Raw genomic sequence first — 13,211 nt, forward strand, 5'->3', positions numbered from 1 at the left:
AGAAGGAAACATATGGAAAAAGCTTCTTGACATTGGTTTTGGGAATATTTTCTTGGATATGAGACTAAAGCCACAAGGAACAAAAGCAAAGAGAGACAAGTAGGACTAGATTAGATTAAAAAGCTTCTGTACTACAAAGGAGAGAATCAAAAGAGTGAAAAGGCAACCTATAGAATTGGACAAAATATTTTTATAAGCTATAATCTGTTAAGGGGATAACATATAAAATACATAAAAAACTCCTATACTTCCATAAGTACAAACCTCTCCCACAAATAATCCAATTAAAAATGGTAAAAGAACTTGAATAGATATTTCCCCAAAGAAGACATACAGTTTCCCAACAGGCATATAAAAAGGTCTTGCTCAACATCCCTAATCACCGGGGAAGTGCAAATCAAAACCGTAATTAGATATCACCTCATACCTGTTGGGATTGCCTATTATCCAAAGAATAAGAGATGACAAATGTTGGTGAGTATATGGAAAAAGGAGGACACTGGCATGCTGCTGGTAGGAACGTAAATTGGTACAGCCATTATGGAAAAATGAAAAATAGAACTACCATGTGATCCAACAACCCCACTTCTAGGTATTTGTCCAAAGGAATTGAAATCAGGATCTCAGTGACATATCTTCACTCTCATGTTCATTACAGCATTATTCCCAATAGCCAAGATATTGAAATAATTCAATCAACAGATGAATGGAAAAAGGAAATGTGGTGTTATATGTGCATATTACAGTGGAATAGTATTCAGCCTTAGAAGAGGAGAAAATCCTGCAATATGTGAGAAGACGGATGAACCTTGGGGACTAAATGAAGTAATAAGCCAGTTTCAGAAGGAAAAATACTGTATGATTCCATTTATATGGGGAATCTAAAATAGTCAAACTCATAAAGCAGAGAATAGAATGGTAGTTACTTGGGGCAGGGAGGAGGATGCAATGGGAAGTTGTATAAAGATAAACCAGTATCAGAGATATACTATGCGACATAGTGTCTATAGTTAAAAACATGGTATAGTGCACCTGAACATTTGTTAAGAGGGTAAATCTCATATTAAGCATTCTTACCACAAACACACACACACAAATAAAGAGATGGAATTAAGTAATGAAATAAACTTCCCACAAAACAAAGCTCAGGCCCAGATCATTTCAGTTGTGAATTCTAACAAATGTTAGAAGAATACCAATCCTGCCCTGGCTGGTGTGGCTCAGTGGATTGAGTGCCAGCCTGGGAATCAAAGGGTCACCGGTTTAATTCCCAGTCAGGGCACATGCCTGGGTTGGGGGCCAGGTCCCTGGGGGGAGGTGGGGTGGGCAAGCAAGAAGCACCACACATTGATGTTTCTCTCCCTCTCTTTCTCCTCTCTCTAAAAATAAGTAAATAAAATCTTTAAAAAAGAAAGAATACCAATCCTTCATAAACTCTTCAAAAATAGAAAGGACCATTTCCCAAGTCATTCTCCGAGACTAATATTAGTAATACAAAAAAAACAGATAAAGACTTCACAAGAAAAGGGAATTACACTATTAAATCCTTTGATTTTAAATGCAAGATACCAGCAAACCAAATCTCACTACATGTAAAAAAAGGCATTACAGAGCCAGTAATAGGTGCATTCTACAAACAAAGCAATTGAAATCAGTGATCTGGTAGACACAGGCATGGGTGGTAATCCTGTCTCTGTCAAATCTAGACTAGGTTCACTTTTTTGTTAAAAGTTATGCTAAATTTTGATTTTCAACAAGCAAATCTGGTCACTGTGCTACATAGAATTTGGGGGAAAATATATGGAAATATGTATTTTATTTGAAAATACATTTAATATGAGATTGTTAATAAGAACTAAATCCTGATCAGTTTGCCATATCAAAAATTAGGTCACTTTATTGTTACTGTTTATAACATAAAAATAGTCTCTATGTAAATGAACTAATTTGTTTCTCAGTTATTTTAATATTTTAAAATTTGAAAAGTAATATATGCCTACTACAAAATATTGATTTTATAAATGTTATGATTGATTTTTAAATTTTGCATTTTAAAATTTTATCTAAGTTTAAAGGCCATATTCACATAAGCGGAGAGGCAGTCAAATTACCCCAATTAACAATCTCGTCCTCCATGAAACCATGCACCCTGCACAAGAAGTAACAATTTTAATGGGATAAACTATAAAGTACAAGAAAATATTATGATTTTTGTGAAAACATAAAACAACTATAATATTCAATCAATTTCTGGGACTTAGAGATTTTCTTGATCCTGATTCCTTTTGAAGAACTGCAGTCAGTCACATGGTTCATTTAAGGGCACATTTTGATACTGGATTAATGTCATATTTTCTGACATTTTATGTTCTTTACATTCTGATGTAACGCTTTAAAAAATTATAGTAAATAAAATTCTCCCTCAGTGAACTTAGGAGCCATAAATCCACCAATAACTGTTAAACACAAGAATTTCTGTTTTGTCAACAATAAATGATATTCGTTCATAAGAAATTAGCAAAAGCCTAGACATACAGTGATTTAAAAAACTGAACATTATCAAACATTAATAAACATGCATGCGACTTATGGTCTCAACGCAAGTATTGTTGTAAGGATCTGATTTCTACAGTTGGTGGAGAGAGTTTATAATTTAAGCAGTACATAAGGTATTATTGCCCATCTTGTCCCTCAACATGTAACTATATAGCAAGATATTTTTCTACTGCGAACTTAAACGATAATTAAGCATTTTGTTGTATTTTCATCTTAAATCCATGTTGTTGCTATTGTTGCTAAATCTCAAGACGTACAAATATACACTTAATGTGTATTTCAGTCAAAGATGCCTTAGGTAAAAATAAATTTTCTGCTTGATTAGACATGTTACTTTTGGAAATTACCAGGTGAAATAAAATTAAAAGTAAAATGTCTGTTCATTATAAATATTTGAAATGGAAAGAATAGTATATCTCAACAAACAGAAAGCTTATGTACAAAATTCATAAATTTGATATCATCAGTTTTCGCTTTGTATAGATTAATAGCACTTCAAGGGAAACTGATTTATCTTCATTACCTCTTTTATTTTATAGGATAATGCTTATAAACTTATAGCGATGTAAATAGAAAACATTTCTCCTCAAAATGGTTCATGTTGAAGAAAATTACATATTTCCCTTAAGATTGGATATGGCTAACTTAATGAATTTAAACCGAAACAGTAACTTACTTGAAGTCCCCAGCAGTATGGAAGGGGTTTGTGATATTCACAGTGATGTCTTTCCATTGATAACATGCAGCTTTACATTTTATAGTTTCCTAAAGTAAAAAGAAAAATAAACAAAGAAACACTAAATTGTAAGAACAAAAAAGAATAACCCGAATTATAAGATATAAGCTTAAAGTATCTAAAAACATGTTCATTTAAATATTACAATGATATTAATTGATATAATTCCCCTCTTCCCAGAAACACTGGACTGCAAACATCTGAGTGGGAAGAAATAAAAACGTATTTCATTACTTCATATCATCACTAATCCCCAGTACTATGCTAACAACTGCAAACATGTCACATATTGTCTCTCAAATAGATGTCCTTAAAATTTTTTTATTAATGACTGAGCATCTCACATTTGCAAATTAATTAATTACATATACCTAATAACACAACATAAGGGAGAGGCAAGTGTGTGTGTGTGTGTGTGTGTGTGATCATCTATCTGTGTACAGCTATGTGTGAGTGTGACATGCCAGTGTTTATAACGCGGTGGCTACACTGACATATTTTTACTATAATAAAAGCACAGGTATAAAATTTAAAATTCAAATTATCCAGGGGACTTCCATTGAGGAAAAGTTTCTAGGAATTCTACATTTTCAGACTGATCGTGTTCTTACCTTCTTTTCTTTCTCCATTATTACCCACTCTACTTCCTGGTGACCAAGACCATGAGTAGTCAGATGGGGAAGTAAACAGAGACCACATGGGTTTCAAGTGTCAGCTTTTCTGGCCCAGAGCGATGTTAATGACAAGCTAATAAAACCATCCATGTCTCTTTGATACACGTGGCAACGCAATGCTTTGTTTCAGAGAATTTGTGTGAAAGGATTGGAAGTATAAGAGCATTATGCACGAGAAAATCAGGTCATAATACACATCTCGGCGACAACCAAATGCCTGCTTCCGGTTCTGGGTGTCATTGTCTAATAAGCCAGTCTGTCCTTGTGAACGTCTTAGCGCACTCCTTACACAACTCACCTTTACTAGAGTCATTCTGTTTACTTCTTGCTCATTCCACTGCACACTTAAACTTCTCTATAATCCATATAAAAATTTACTTCTTTCCCATATGTCCATGTTAGAAACTAATATTTCGCCAAAATGCTTAGTACAAAAAGGCAATCATAGCAACATCACACTCATTTTATAGAAAATGTTAAAGTCCTTCTCCCTCATCTTTTGAGATAGAAACACAACTCTGAAACCTCATCCCCTCTCGATAAATGCCAGTCTTAGCATTATATTTAGAATGGCTTTAATCCACTGGGCAGTGAAAATAAACTGATGAATATTCCAATTGGCGAAGAGAGACATTTTCTTTGCTGTGTAAACCACCAACTCTTAATTCAAACAAAAGCAGAAACAGGACCGGGGACTGCTCTAACTTCAATCGCAAGTCTCCATGGCTGAGGGCATGGAAGTTGCTATGTGTACAGTGAATGACTCCTTCATGAAAAGCCCAAATGTATGGTAATCTTAAAAATGTGATCTTAAAATAACACTCAATACAAGTCCTTTCAAATTCTATTATGAAACTAGAGACACATTTTCACAGAAAAAGTATCCTAGTAAGAATATCAGAGACACAGAGGCCAAAATTTGGGCAAATGTAAGTATATACACACTGGATCTCAAGGAACAAGAGCTGCCAGGAGATAAAACTAGGAAGAATAGCTATGCTTAGGATACTCCATCGCCTGGGAAGAGAAGTGAAGACATACAAAATAGGTAAAATGTACTTACAATGGGATGAAATTTGTGGACTTCACCTTTAAGGGCAAAAACCATTGCAGTGCTTCCGACTTCAACCTTAGATTTTGAAATTAACATCAGTGAGGCTTCAGCAGGATGGAGGAAGCGACTGGTGAACATCACGTTGACAATGATGTGGCTTCTATTTCATAAAAGATACAAGAAAAATATTTTTTTGAAAAAAGACAACAACCATCTATTCAGTGGAGACCATGTGCCCAGTGCCTACACTCTGCAATATACTCACTTCTACAATAAAACTTAAGGTTGTTGCCGATTGCAGGAAGCCTACAATCTAGTTATTGTCATCAGTTACAACATCTTGATCCACCTGTATGTCCTCTTTGGAGAAAAGTCTATTCTAGCATTCTGCCCATTTTTTTATTGAATTGATTTCAGTGGTGTTCAGTTGTATGAGATCTTTATATATTTTTATATAAACCCCTTATCAACAGATATATGAAAAGATGTTCAACATCAGTAAGCATCAGGAAAACAAAAATTAAAAGCACAATGAGATATCACCTCATACCTGTCAGAATGGCCATCATTCAACAAATCAACAAATAACAAGTGCTAGTGAGGATTCAGACAAAAGGGAACCCTCATGCCCTGTCAGTGGGATTTCAAATTGGTGCAGCCACTGTGGAAAATAGTATGGAGGTTCCTTAAAAAATTAAAAATAGAACTACCATATGGCCCAGCAATTCTACTTCTGGGTATTTAACTGAAGAGATCCGAAACATTAATTCAAAAAGATGTATGCCCCCTATGTTCTTTGCAGCATTATTAACAATAGCCAAGCAGCTATCAAAGCAATTTAAGTAACAGTCAATAGACAAATGAATAAAAAAGAGTTGGTATATATATGATGGAATATTACTCAGTCATAAAAAAGAATAAAATCTTGCCATTTGCAACAGCATGGATGGACCTAGAGGGTATTAGAGAAAGACAAATATCGTATGACTTCACTTATGTGTGGAATATGAAAAACAAAATAAATAAACACGATAGAAACAAACTCATAGATACAGAGAACAAATCGATGGCCGCCACATAGGAGCGGAATTGGAAGACTGGGTAGAAAAGGTGGAAGGGATTGAGCACAAATTGCCAGTTATAAAAACAGTCCCAGGGATGTAAAGTACAGCATAGGGACTAGAGTCAATAACACTGTAATAATCGTGGATGGTGTCAGATGGGTACTAGACTTACTGGGGTGATCACGTCGTAAGTTATATAAACATCTAACCCCCCCCCACCCCATGTTGTATGCTTGAAACTAACAGAACATTGTGTGCCAAATGCAACTGCAAAATAAATTAATTAAAAAAGAAAACATCTCGATCTAGTCTATAATTCTAAAGTTAACTTTCAAAAATATGTATAATCTACCAAATATTGGATTTTCTAACAGCCGGCCAAAGAAAATACTATATTTTTGTGTGAATTTCATAAGACACTCTGTGCTACTATTTAGGCAAATTTGTAGTCATATCACTGGTTTTTGGTCACATGGAGGAAAAAAATGTGAAAGAATAAGAATTCAAAAAATACTTAGAACTCTGGTTGAAAATAAAATTCAAATCTCAAATGAACTTAATGGAATATAAATTACATGATGTTTATTTACAAGATATATGTAATTAAAAGAAGGAATCAAGAAAACATATCCATCTCCCTTAATCTTCAACTTTGTAGCCTAAAACATAGTAAAAAGGAAAGAGTCTATGGCCTTGGAGACTTCCCTTCCCAGTTTGTAGGGGAATGATTGAGCCATGGCATCCTGGCAACCCTGCCTGACAACACAAAGGCCACATAATGCAAGCCTGAACTGCAGTGGGTGTGAGGTCTTGGCACAAAGTTCTACGATCTTCCTGTAACATAAATGCACAGAGGCTCATGAAGTGCCGCTACAAGAGCATTTCTCACTTGTCTCCCTACTACCCTGCGAGGCTGTCACCCAACAGTTTCTGAGAGGTCCGAGACTTGCTACCTAGCCCCTTTCAGGGTAGAGTTAGGGGCTATAAAACTTCTTCGTTGCAGCATGAAACTGACTTTCAGCAACAGCGTGTCCTACTGTGTACATTGCGGTCATCTGGCCCCTTTTGTTTTGCCGTCGCGCTGCACAAGGACATGGGACCTAGCCCGTTGATTACTTTTGCTTGCACTGCTTATGTAATTATGAACTCTTCAAGTAAAAAATGGTTTTCATTGTTTCTTTACTAGCTGAATCTTTCAGCCATGCCTTGGCTTGCCACAACCGTGGATGATAAATCTTGGGGAAATTTTACCTTTGCTTTTGCCCTGGTTTTTAACATAGTTAGCATGGTACATCGTATCACAGTTATTTTTTGTACAAACTATCTCTGATCACGTTCCCTTAGGATACACATGATTGGAAATGGAAGAGATTCTCTGGGTGTCAAACTTTGGCATTATTTCCCTAGAATGACTGAGGAATTACTGTGGGATGGGCGCGTTTAGGGAGCAGCAGAGTAAAGTGAATGGGAGCTTTCAGACCAATAGAAACATTCTCAAAACTGCTCTTCAGGGAAACTTACAGCTCACATCTAGCAAGAGTGAGAATGCTTTTTATCCACATACGCCATCACTAATCTCAATTTGTGAAAAAGGACATTTTCCTGGCGATTATGAAGAGATCATGGACTTGAATCTGATTGAGAACAAAGAATATTTGCCCCTCTGATATTTTTCTGGGTATACTGGGCTCAAAGTCTGTGTTAAGTACCTGTGAGTGATTCAGGATTTTTCCAGATATTAAGAAATCGTGGTTACATAAAACCATTTATTCATTCAGTTGACATCTATAGATAAGTTATAATATGCCAAGCATTGTTTTAAGTTTTTAGGATACAGTAATGAGAAAAAAAATAGACAGTTGCTCTGGCCAATGTGGCTCAGTTGGTTGGATTCCCTGTTGGGGCAAATGGCTGGTTTGCTGGTTCAGTCCCCGGTGTGGTGCGTGCACACTTGATGTTTTTCCTTCTCCCTCCCTTCCCCTCTCCCTAGAATCAATTAAAAAAAAGAAAACACTATTGTTAATCTCCTGGCTCTTACATTTTATAGGATATGACGGACAATATATCATCACAAAATAAATGTGAAAACTACAAATTATGTGCGTGCTATCAAGTGGCATGAGAGCACAATAATGGGGACGGCCATACAGTCTGAAAGGTCCGTATATATATGAGTGACGCAAGGCAGGGTGAAGAGCCCACCATGAAAGCCACAGGGACCATGTCGAGATGCTCAGTCTATATCATGGTGGTGATGGGAAGCCAAAGGGGTATTTTAAGTAACATAACCAAATTTGCATTTAAAAAAATTATTGCCATTCTGATATATATACAGGACAGATTGAATGGAAACCCTTTTAGGAATCCAGTGTAGCAGCCCAGTTTAAACATGATAATTGTACATTAAATTAGAATGGAACAGGTAGGTCAGAGGAAAAGATGGCAAATTTAGGATACATATGGTAAAATAAATAGGATTAGGTAATAGATTGGATCTCCATGTAAGTCGAGGGAAAAAGGTGTTCAAGAATGATCATATTCTAAATAACATGCACTTAGTACATGAATTTATGAATCTATACTTAAGTCCTATGAAACAGATTAAAAAATTTTTATGTTATTCAATTACAGTTGTATGTCTTTTCTCCCCATCCCTCCACCCCACCCCAGCTGAACCTACCTCCCTCCCCTGCCTCCACCCTCCCCCTTGGTTTTGTCCATGTGTCCTTTATAGTAGTTCCTGTAATCCCCTCTCCTCACTGTCCCCTCCCCACTCCCCTCTGGCTGTTGTTAGATTGTTCTTAACTTCAATGTCTCTGGTTATATTTTGTTTGCTTTTTTCTTTTGTTGATTATGTTCCAGTTAAAGGTGAGATCATATGGTATTTGTCCCTCACTGCCTGGCTTTAAAAAAAAAAAAAAAGGAAAAAGAAAAGAAACATTTTTAAAAAGAATTTGTGTATTTACTTTTAGAGAGAGGGGAAGGGAGGGAGAAAGAGGTGGAGAGTAATAGTGATGTGAGAGAGAAACATCATTTGGTTGTCTGTCGTACATGCCCCGGGGACCAAACCAGCAACCCAGGCATGTCCCTGACTGGGAATCGAACCAGCAGCCTTCTGTTTTGCAGAGCAATGTCCAACCAATGAGCCACATGGGTCAGGGCCAGTGAAACACATTTTAAAAAACAGTATCTTTTTTATGAAGCCAATGGCTGGTTTTAGAACCATGAAGATTTGAGCTTCTCTTGAGTATAGATAGACACTCCCTTTATAAAAAAAATGTAATCATATCGAAGCATGTAAAAGATGAGGATTCTTTCCTGAATGTATTAGGAAGTTCAGAATGAAATGGGTGGTCAACCTCAGCCCATGTCTTAGGTCTGCAGGCATGTATATTATAAGTATAGGTTTTATCCTAATTTTCTTACCTTTGATTTTCTTTTTGTTCCAACTGCCTCCCCCTCATTTAAAAATAATCTCCTTCATGTTATATGTACCTCATAAGCTACTTCAACTTGGCTTTCGGAAAAGATGGAGAATAAATATACAACACATCACTGTCAGAGCCCATATGGCTCAACAAGAATAATGAGAGAAAAAAGAAGCAGAATGGTTTTCTAAAACTATACTTCCACTTTTACGAGTCACTCTATGGTTATAGCTAAATTTAGTCATGACGTTAGATGCCGAAATAAACATTTTTGTTTATATGTTGATGTAGCTGTTTAATCTTTCTACATAAATTATACATCTGGGAATTTAAATCCCCAGCTGGCAGAAAGAGCTATTATTAATTGTGACTTAGACAGATTCTAAGACAGGATGTGGTACACATAGATAATTATGTAATATCTGATAATGATAAAGCCACAAGTTTCTTTTTGTTTAAGAAAACAAAACAGTTTCTGAATCCTATTCGTAAAAACCAAAGACTATAAAATTACTGAGTCTAGCTAAACAGATACTTAAAAGAACCACCTAATAATAGTATTCAAGCCTACAAAATAAAATGCATCCAGAAAAGTGAATAATTGTTTTCTACATACATGGAGAATTAAGCATTAGAGAACCCTTCTGTGGTTTTCCCCAGAACATTTAGGTGTATTCTTTTTTTCCATTTTCCTCTGGTTCTATATACACATCACAAATAAAACAATTATCAAATTGTATCTTCATTGTATATTTGCTTACATGGCACTCTGCTAGATTGTAAACCCCGTGAATAGTGTGGATGTTTTCATCTATAAATCACCAGCACTTTGGCCCTGGCTGGTGTGGCTCAGTGGACTGAGCATCGGCCCATGAACCAAAGGGTCGCTTGTTTGATTCCCAGTCAGGGCACATGCCTGGGTTGTGAGCCAGGTCGCCAGTGAGGGCATGTGAGAGGCAACCACACATTGGTGTTTCTCTCCCTCTCTTTCTCCTTCCCTTCCCCATTCTTTAAAAATAAATAAAATCCTTAAAAAAAATCATCAGCAGTTTGAATTGGGGCACAGGGCAAATAGTTATTGATTGCTCCCTGTTAAGTTCCAGTTACAGTACTAGGTGTTTTGCCTATATAACTGCATTTATTACTGACAACAGTGTGAAAAAATAGTGCGATCCACATTTTCCAAGTAAAATAAGGAAGATGAGGCTGGATCATAGAGCCTGTACATGTCAGTATCAAAGGCTACCATTTAATTGTTAAATGATGTAATAGAAGGGCTAGGCCACAATGGCATCTAAAACACAGATTATCTCATTAAAATTATAATAAAGGGGTTTTTCTGTAAAAAGTGTTAGTTAGAAGGAGCCATTGAGCAATGCTACACAGAGGCTAATAAAGGAAACAAAGGTGCCCTGTGAGACTCCTGGAGGAGCCACTTCCAGAAAAGCCCAGTTTCAGAGAGGGCGAAGTGGGGTTCAGACAGCCTTACTCTTCCCAAAGCCAGTGTATAATGCCAGGCAATTGGGCCTAAAAGCACAATGTTCTCACCCTAAAGTGAAATCTGCCAATTGGCAAACCTGTGCATTTACTGACTCACGATTGACTTTTCTATGGCCATTTTATTACATTTAAATGGATAAACGGGTATCAAGTCATTATAGTCAGTCCTTCAATGTGGAAACAGTGGGACCAAGAGAAACAAACATTAACAATGGACGTTAAAGAAAATGAAAATAATACAAGTAACGTAAAAGGCAGAGACATTTATAAAGCTATTGTAACCTCAAATTAAGGGTATGATGTTATTAAATAAAGATATTCAAAAAGAGAAAGTGCTCTTATAAATATATGACATTATCTATCTCTGTATCTATCTCTGTGCATACATACACAATGACTAGGGATAGAGAAAAATGGGAACATTGGGGTATCTTTCAGGTCTGATTATCATTCTTCTACTTTTCTTTCTTTATACTTTTATAGTTTCTAAATTTTATACAATGAGCACACAGTGCTTTTATAATGAGAAACAACTATATATAACATATAACGCTGTGCATATGTATATATTTAGCACACACTGCTTCTCGGTTTCTGCAGGAAACAGGACTGTACCACATAAACAATCTATTATTTAATCTGTACAGCCAATGTACATGAAAGATAAACTAAAATTAACTATATACATAAAATGTAGCTGCTTTATGTTGTTAGAAATTTTTTTAACAAAGTTGGTGAGGAATTGCAGCAACATGGGAATAATTTATCTATGTGTAAGTAACGGTCTTTTCATTTATCTATATCTGCTCAATGCAAACCACTGTAATAATTATAACCCCATTAAATCTCTAGCTGATACATTCAAAGAAGAAAATTTTAAATAAAATACTTACTCTGCAGGAATTGCCACAATATTCTTTGACATGTGAAGGGAGAAGTCAGTGGCATCTTTCCCAATAAATGTCATTTTATATACTATGGTTTTACAGCTTGAATTTTGCACTTCAATCTATGTTGCAGAATAAGAGAGTAAAACGAAGATCATGAATTTTTAAAAATGTACAACTTAACATTTCTTATTTTATCAAAGAGAGTTATACACTTTAATCATGAAAATATTAGTTTCTAATGTACACTAACTGGAGGAAAACAGACTTTATATTTGAAGACAGCATCTATATAGTTTAGCAAAAGTGGACAGGCAGAAGGAGCTTCCATGCGAGGAAGTGACACAGAGATTTGAAGTCCAAAGTTAGCAACTCGGATTTTATTCTTATCGCCGAGAAAAATCTTTGGGGAATTTTAAACACAACTTATACCGTCCAATTTACAAAAAATAAAAAAAATTACTGTGGCTGCTCAGTGTAGAAAGTTATAAAGAGTGTAGGTTTAAAATCAGAGGTCCAAGCTGGGAACGACGGTGGCCTCATCTAGAAGCCATAGTGTAGCTAGGGTTTGGCTGTCCCTTCCTTCCTAATGCCGAGGTGTGGAGAGTACTGGAGAATGAGTTACTTCATTTTTAGAGAGAGTATTGCATGGAAACGTAAGTACACAAGCCTTTGTGTAGAATATAATGGGGATTCAAAAAAAAAAAACACATACACATTAGGAAGACACTAGGTTACCGTGGAAAGTACAGACCCAAAAGAGGGCAAAAAAGAGGGCTACTTTACAGTGAAGACAAGGTAACTGCACTTAAGCAGCCCAGCAACTGTAGGCACAGGCGGTGAAGAGCTCCTAATTAGCACTATGTGTGATTATAGTGAATTGTGAGGAATATGGCAGAGGTTTGTTGAAAGATTAGATTAACTACTTTTATATGTCAATGAAAACTTTGGTACCTATCAGAACAAGGATGTTGTTGCTGAAGAGTACACACATTCAGTTACCCCAACGATGTGGGGGTCTCACGTTGCTTACCTACCTACAGATTTCAGCACCTAAAGAATTAATTAACAGACCAAGTGACTTGTAAGCCCCAGAGGGCTAATTTCCATTTTCTGGAATAAAAGGTTTGAAATAATGATAAATTCACTGTACAGTGTTATCGCCTTATAGTCCTGGAGCTTCCATAACCAACCCAGAGTTCTTAAGGAAGACATTCGTCCTCGCTGTCATATCACAGGTATGATCCAAGGCCACTGGGCTCGTCTGTGGTCAGAGTATTCCACCCAACTGCAGGATTTCACAGAGGGGTGG

General features: G+C 36.2%; 1 protein-coding gene across 1 annotated transcript in view; it reads right to left on the reverse strand.

The window, feature by feature from the left end:
- CFAP47 (cilia and flagella associated protein 47) overlaps positions 1 to 13,211 on the reverse strand; it is a 316,288-nt gene that overhangs the window by 147,925 nt on the left and 155,152 nt on the right. Inside the window, exons 37-39 of the mRNA XM_053916952.1 lie at positions 11,906 to 12,021; positions 5,030 to 5,180; positions 3,233 to 3,321 (exon numbers count right to left, since the gene is read on the reverse strand). Of these exons, the coding sequence (XP_053772927.1) occupies positions 3,233 to 3,321; positions 5,030 to 5,180; positions 11,906 to 12,021 (356 nt within the window). The remainder of the gene's footprint in view (positions 1 to 3,232; positions 3,322 to 5,029; positions 5,181 to 11,905; positions 12,022 to 13,211) is intronic.

The sequence above is a fragment of the Desmodus rotundus genome, chromosome X (assembly GCF_022682495.2).
Source record: "Desmodus rotundus isolate HL8 chromosome X, HLdesRot8A.1, whole genome shotgun sequence".
Lineage (NCBI taxonomy): Eukaryota > Metazoa > Chordata > Mammalia > Chiroptera > Phyllostomidae > Desmodus > Desmodus rotundus.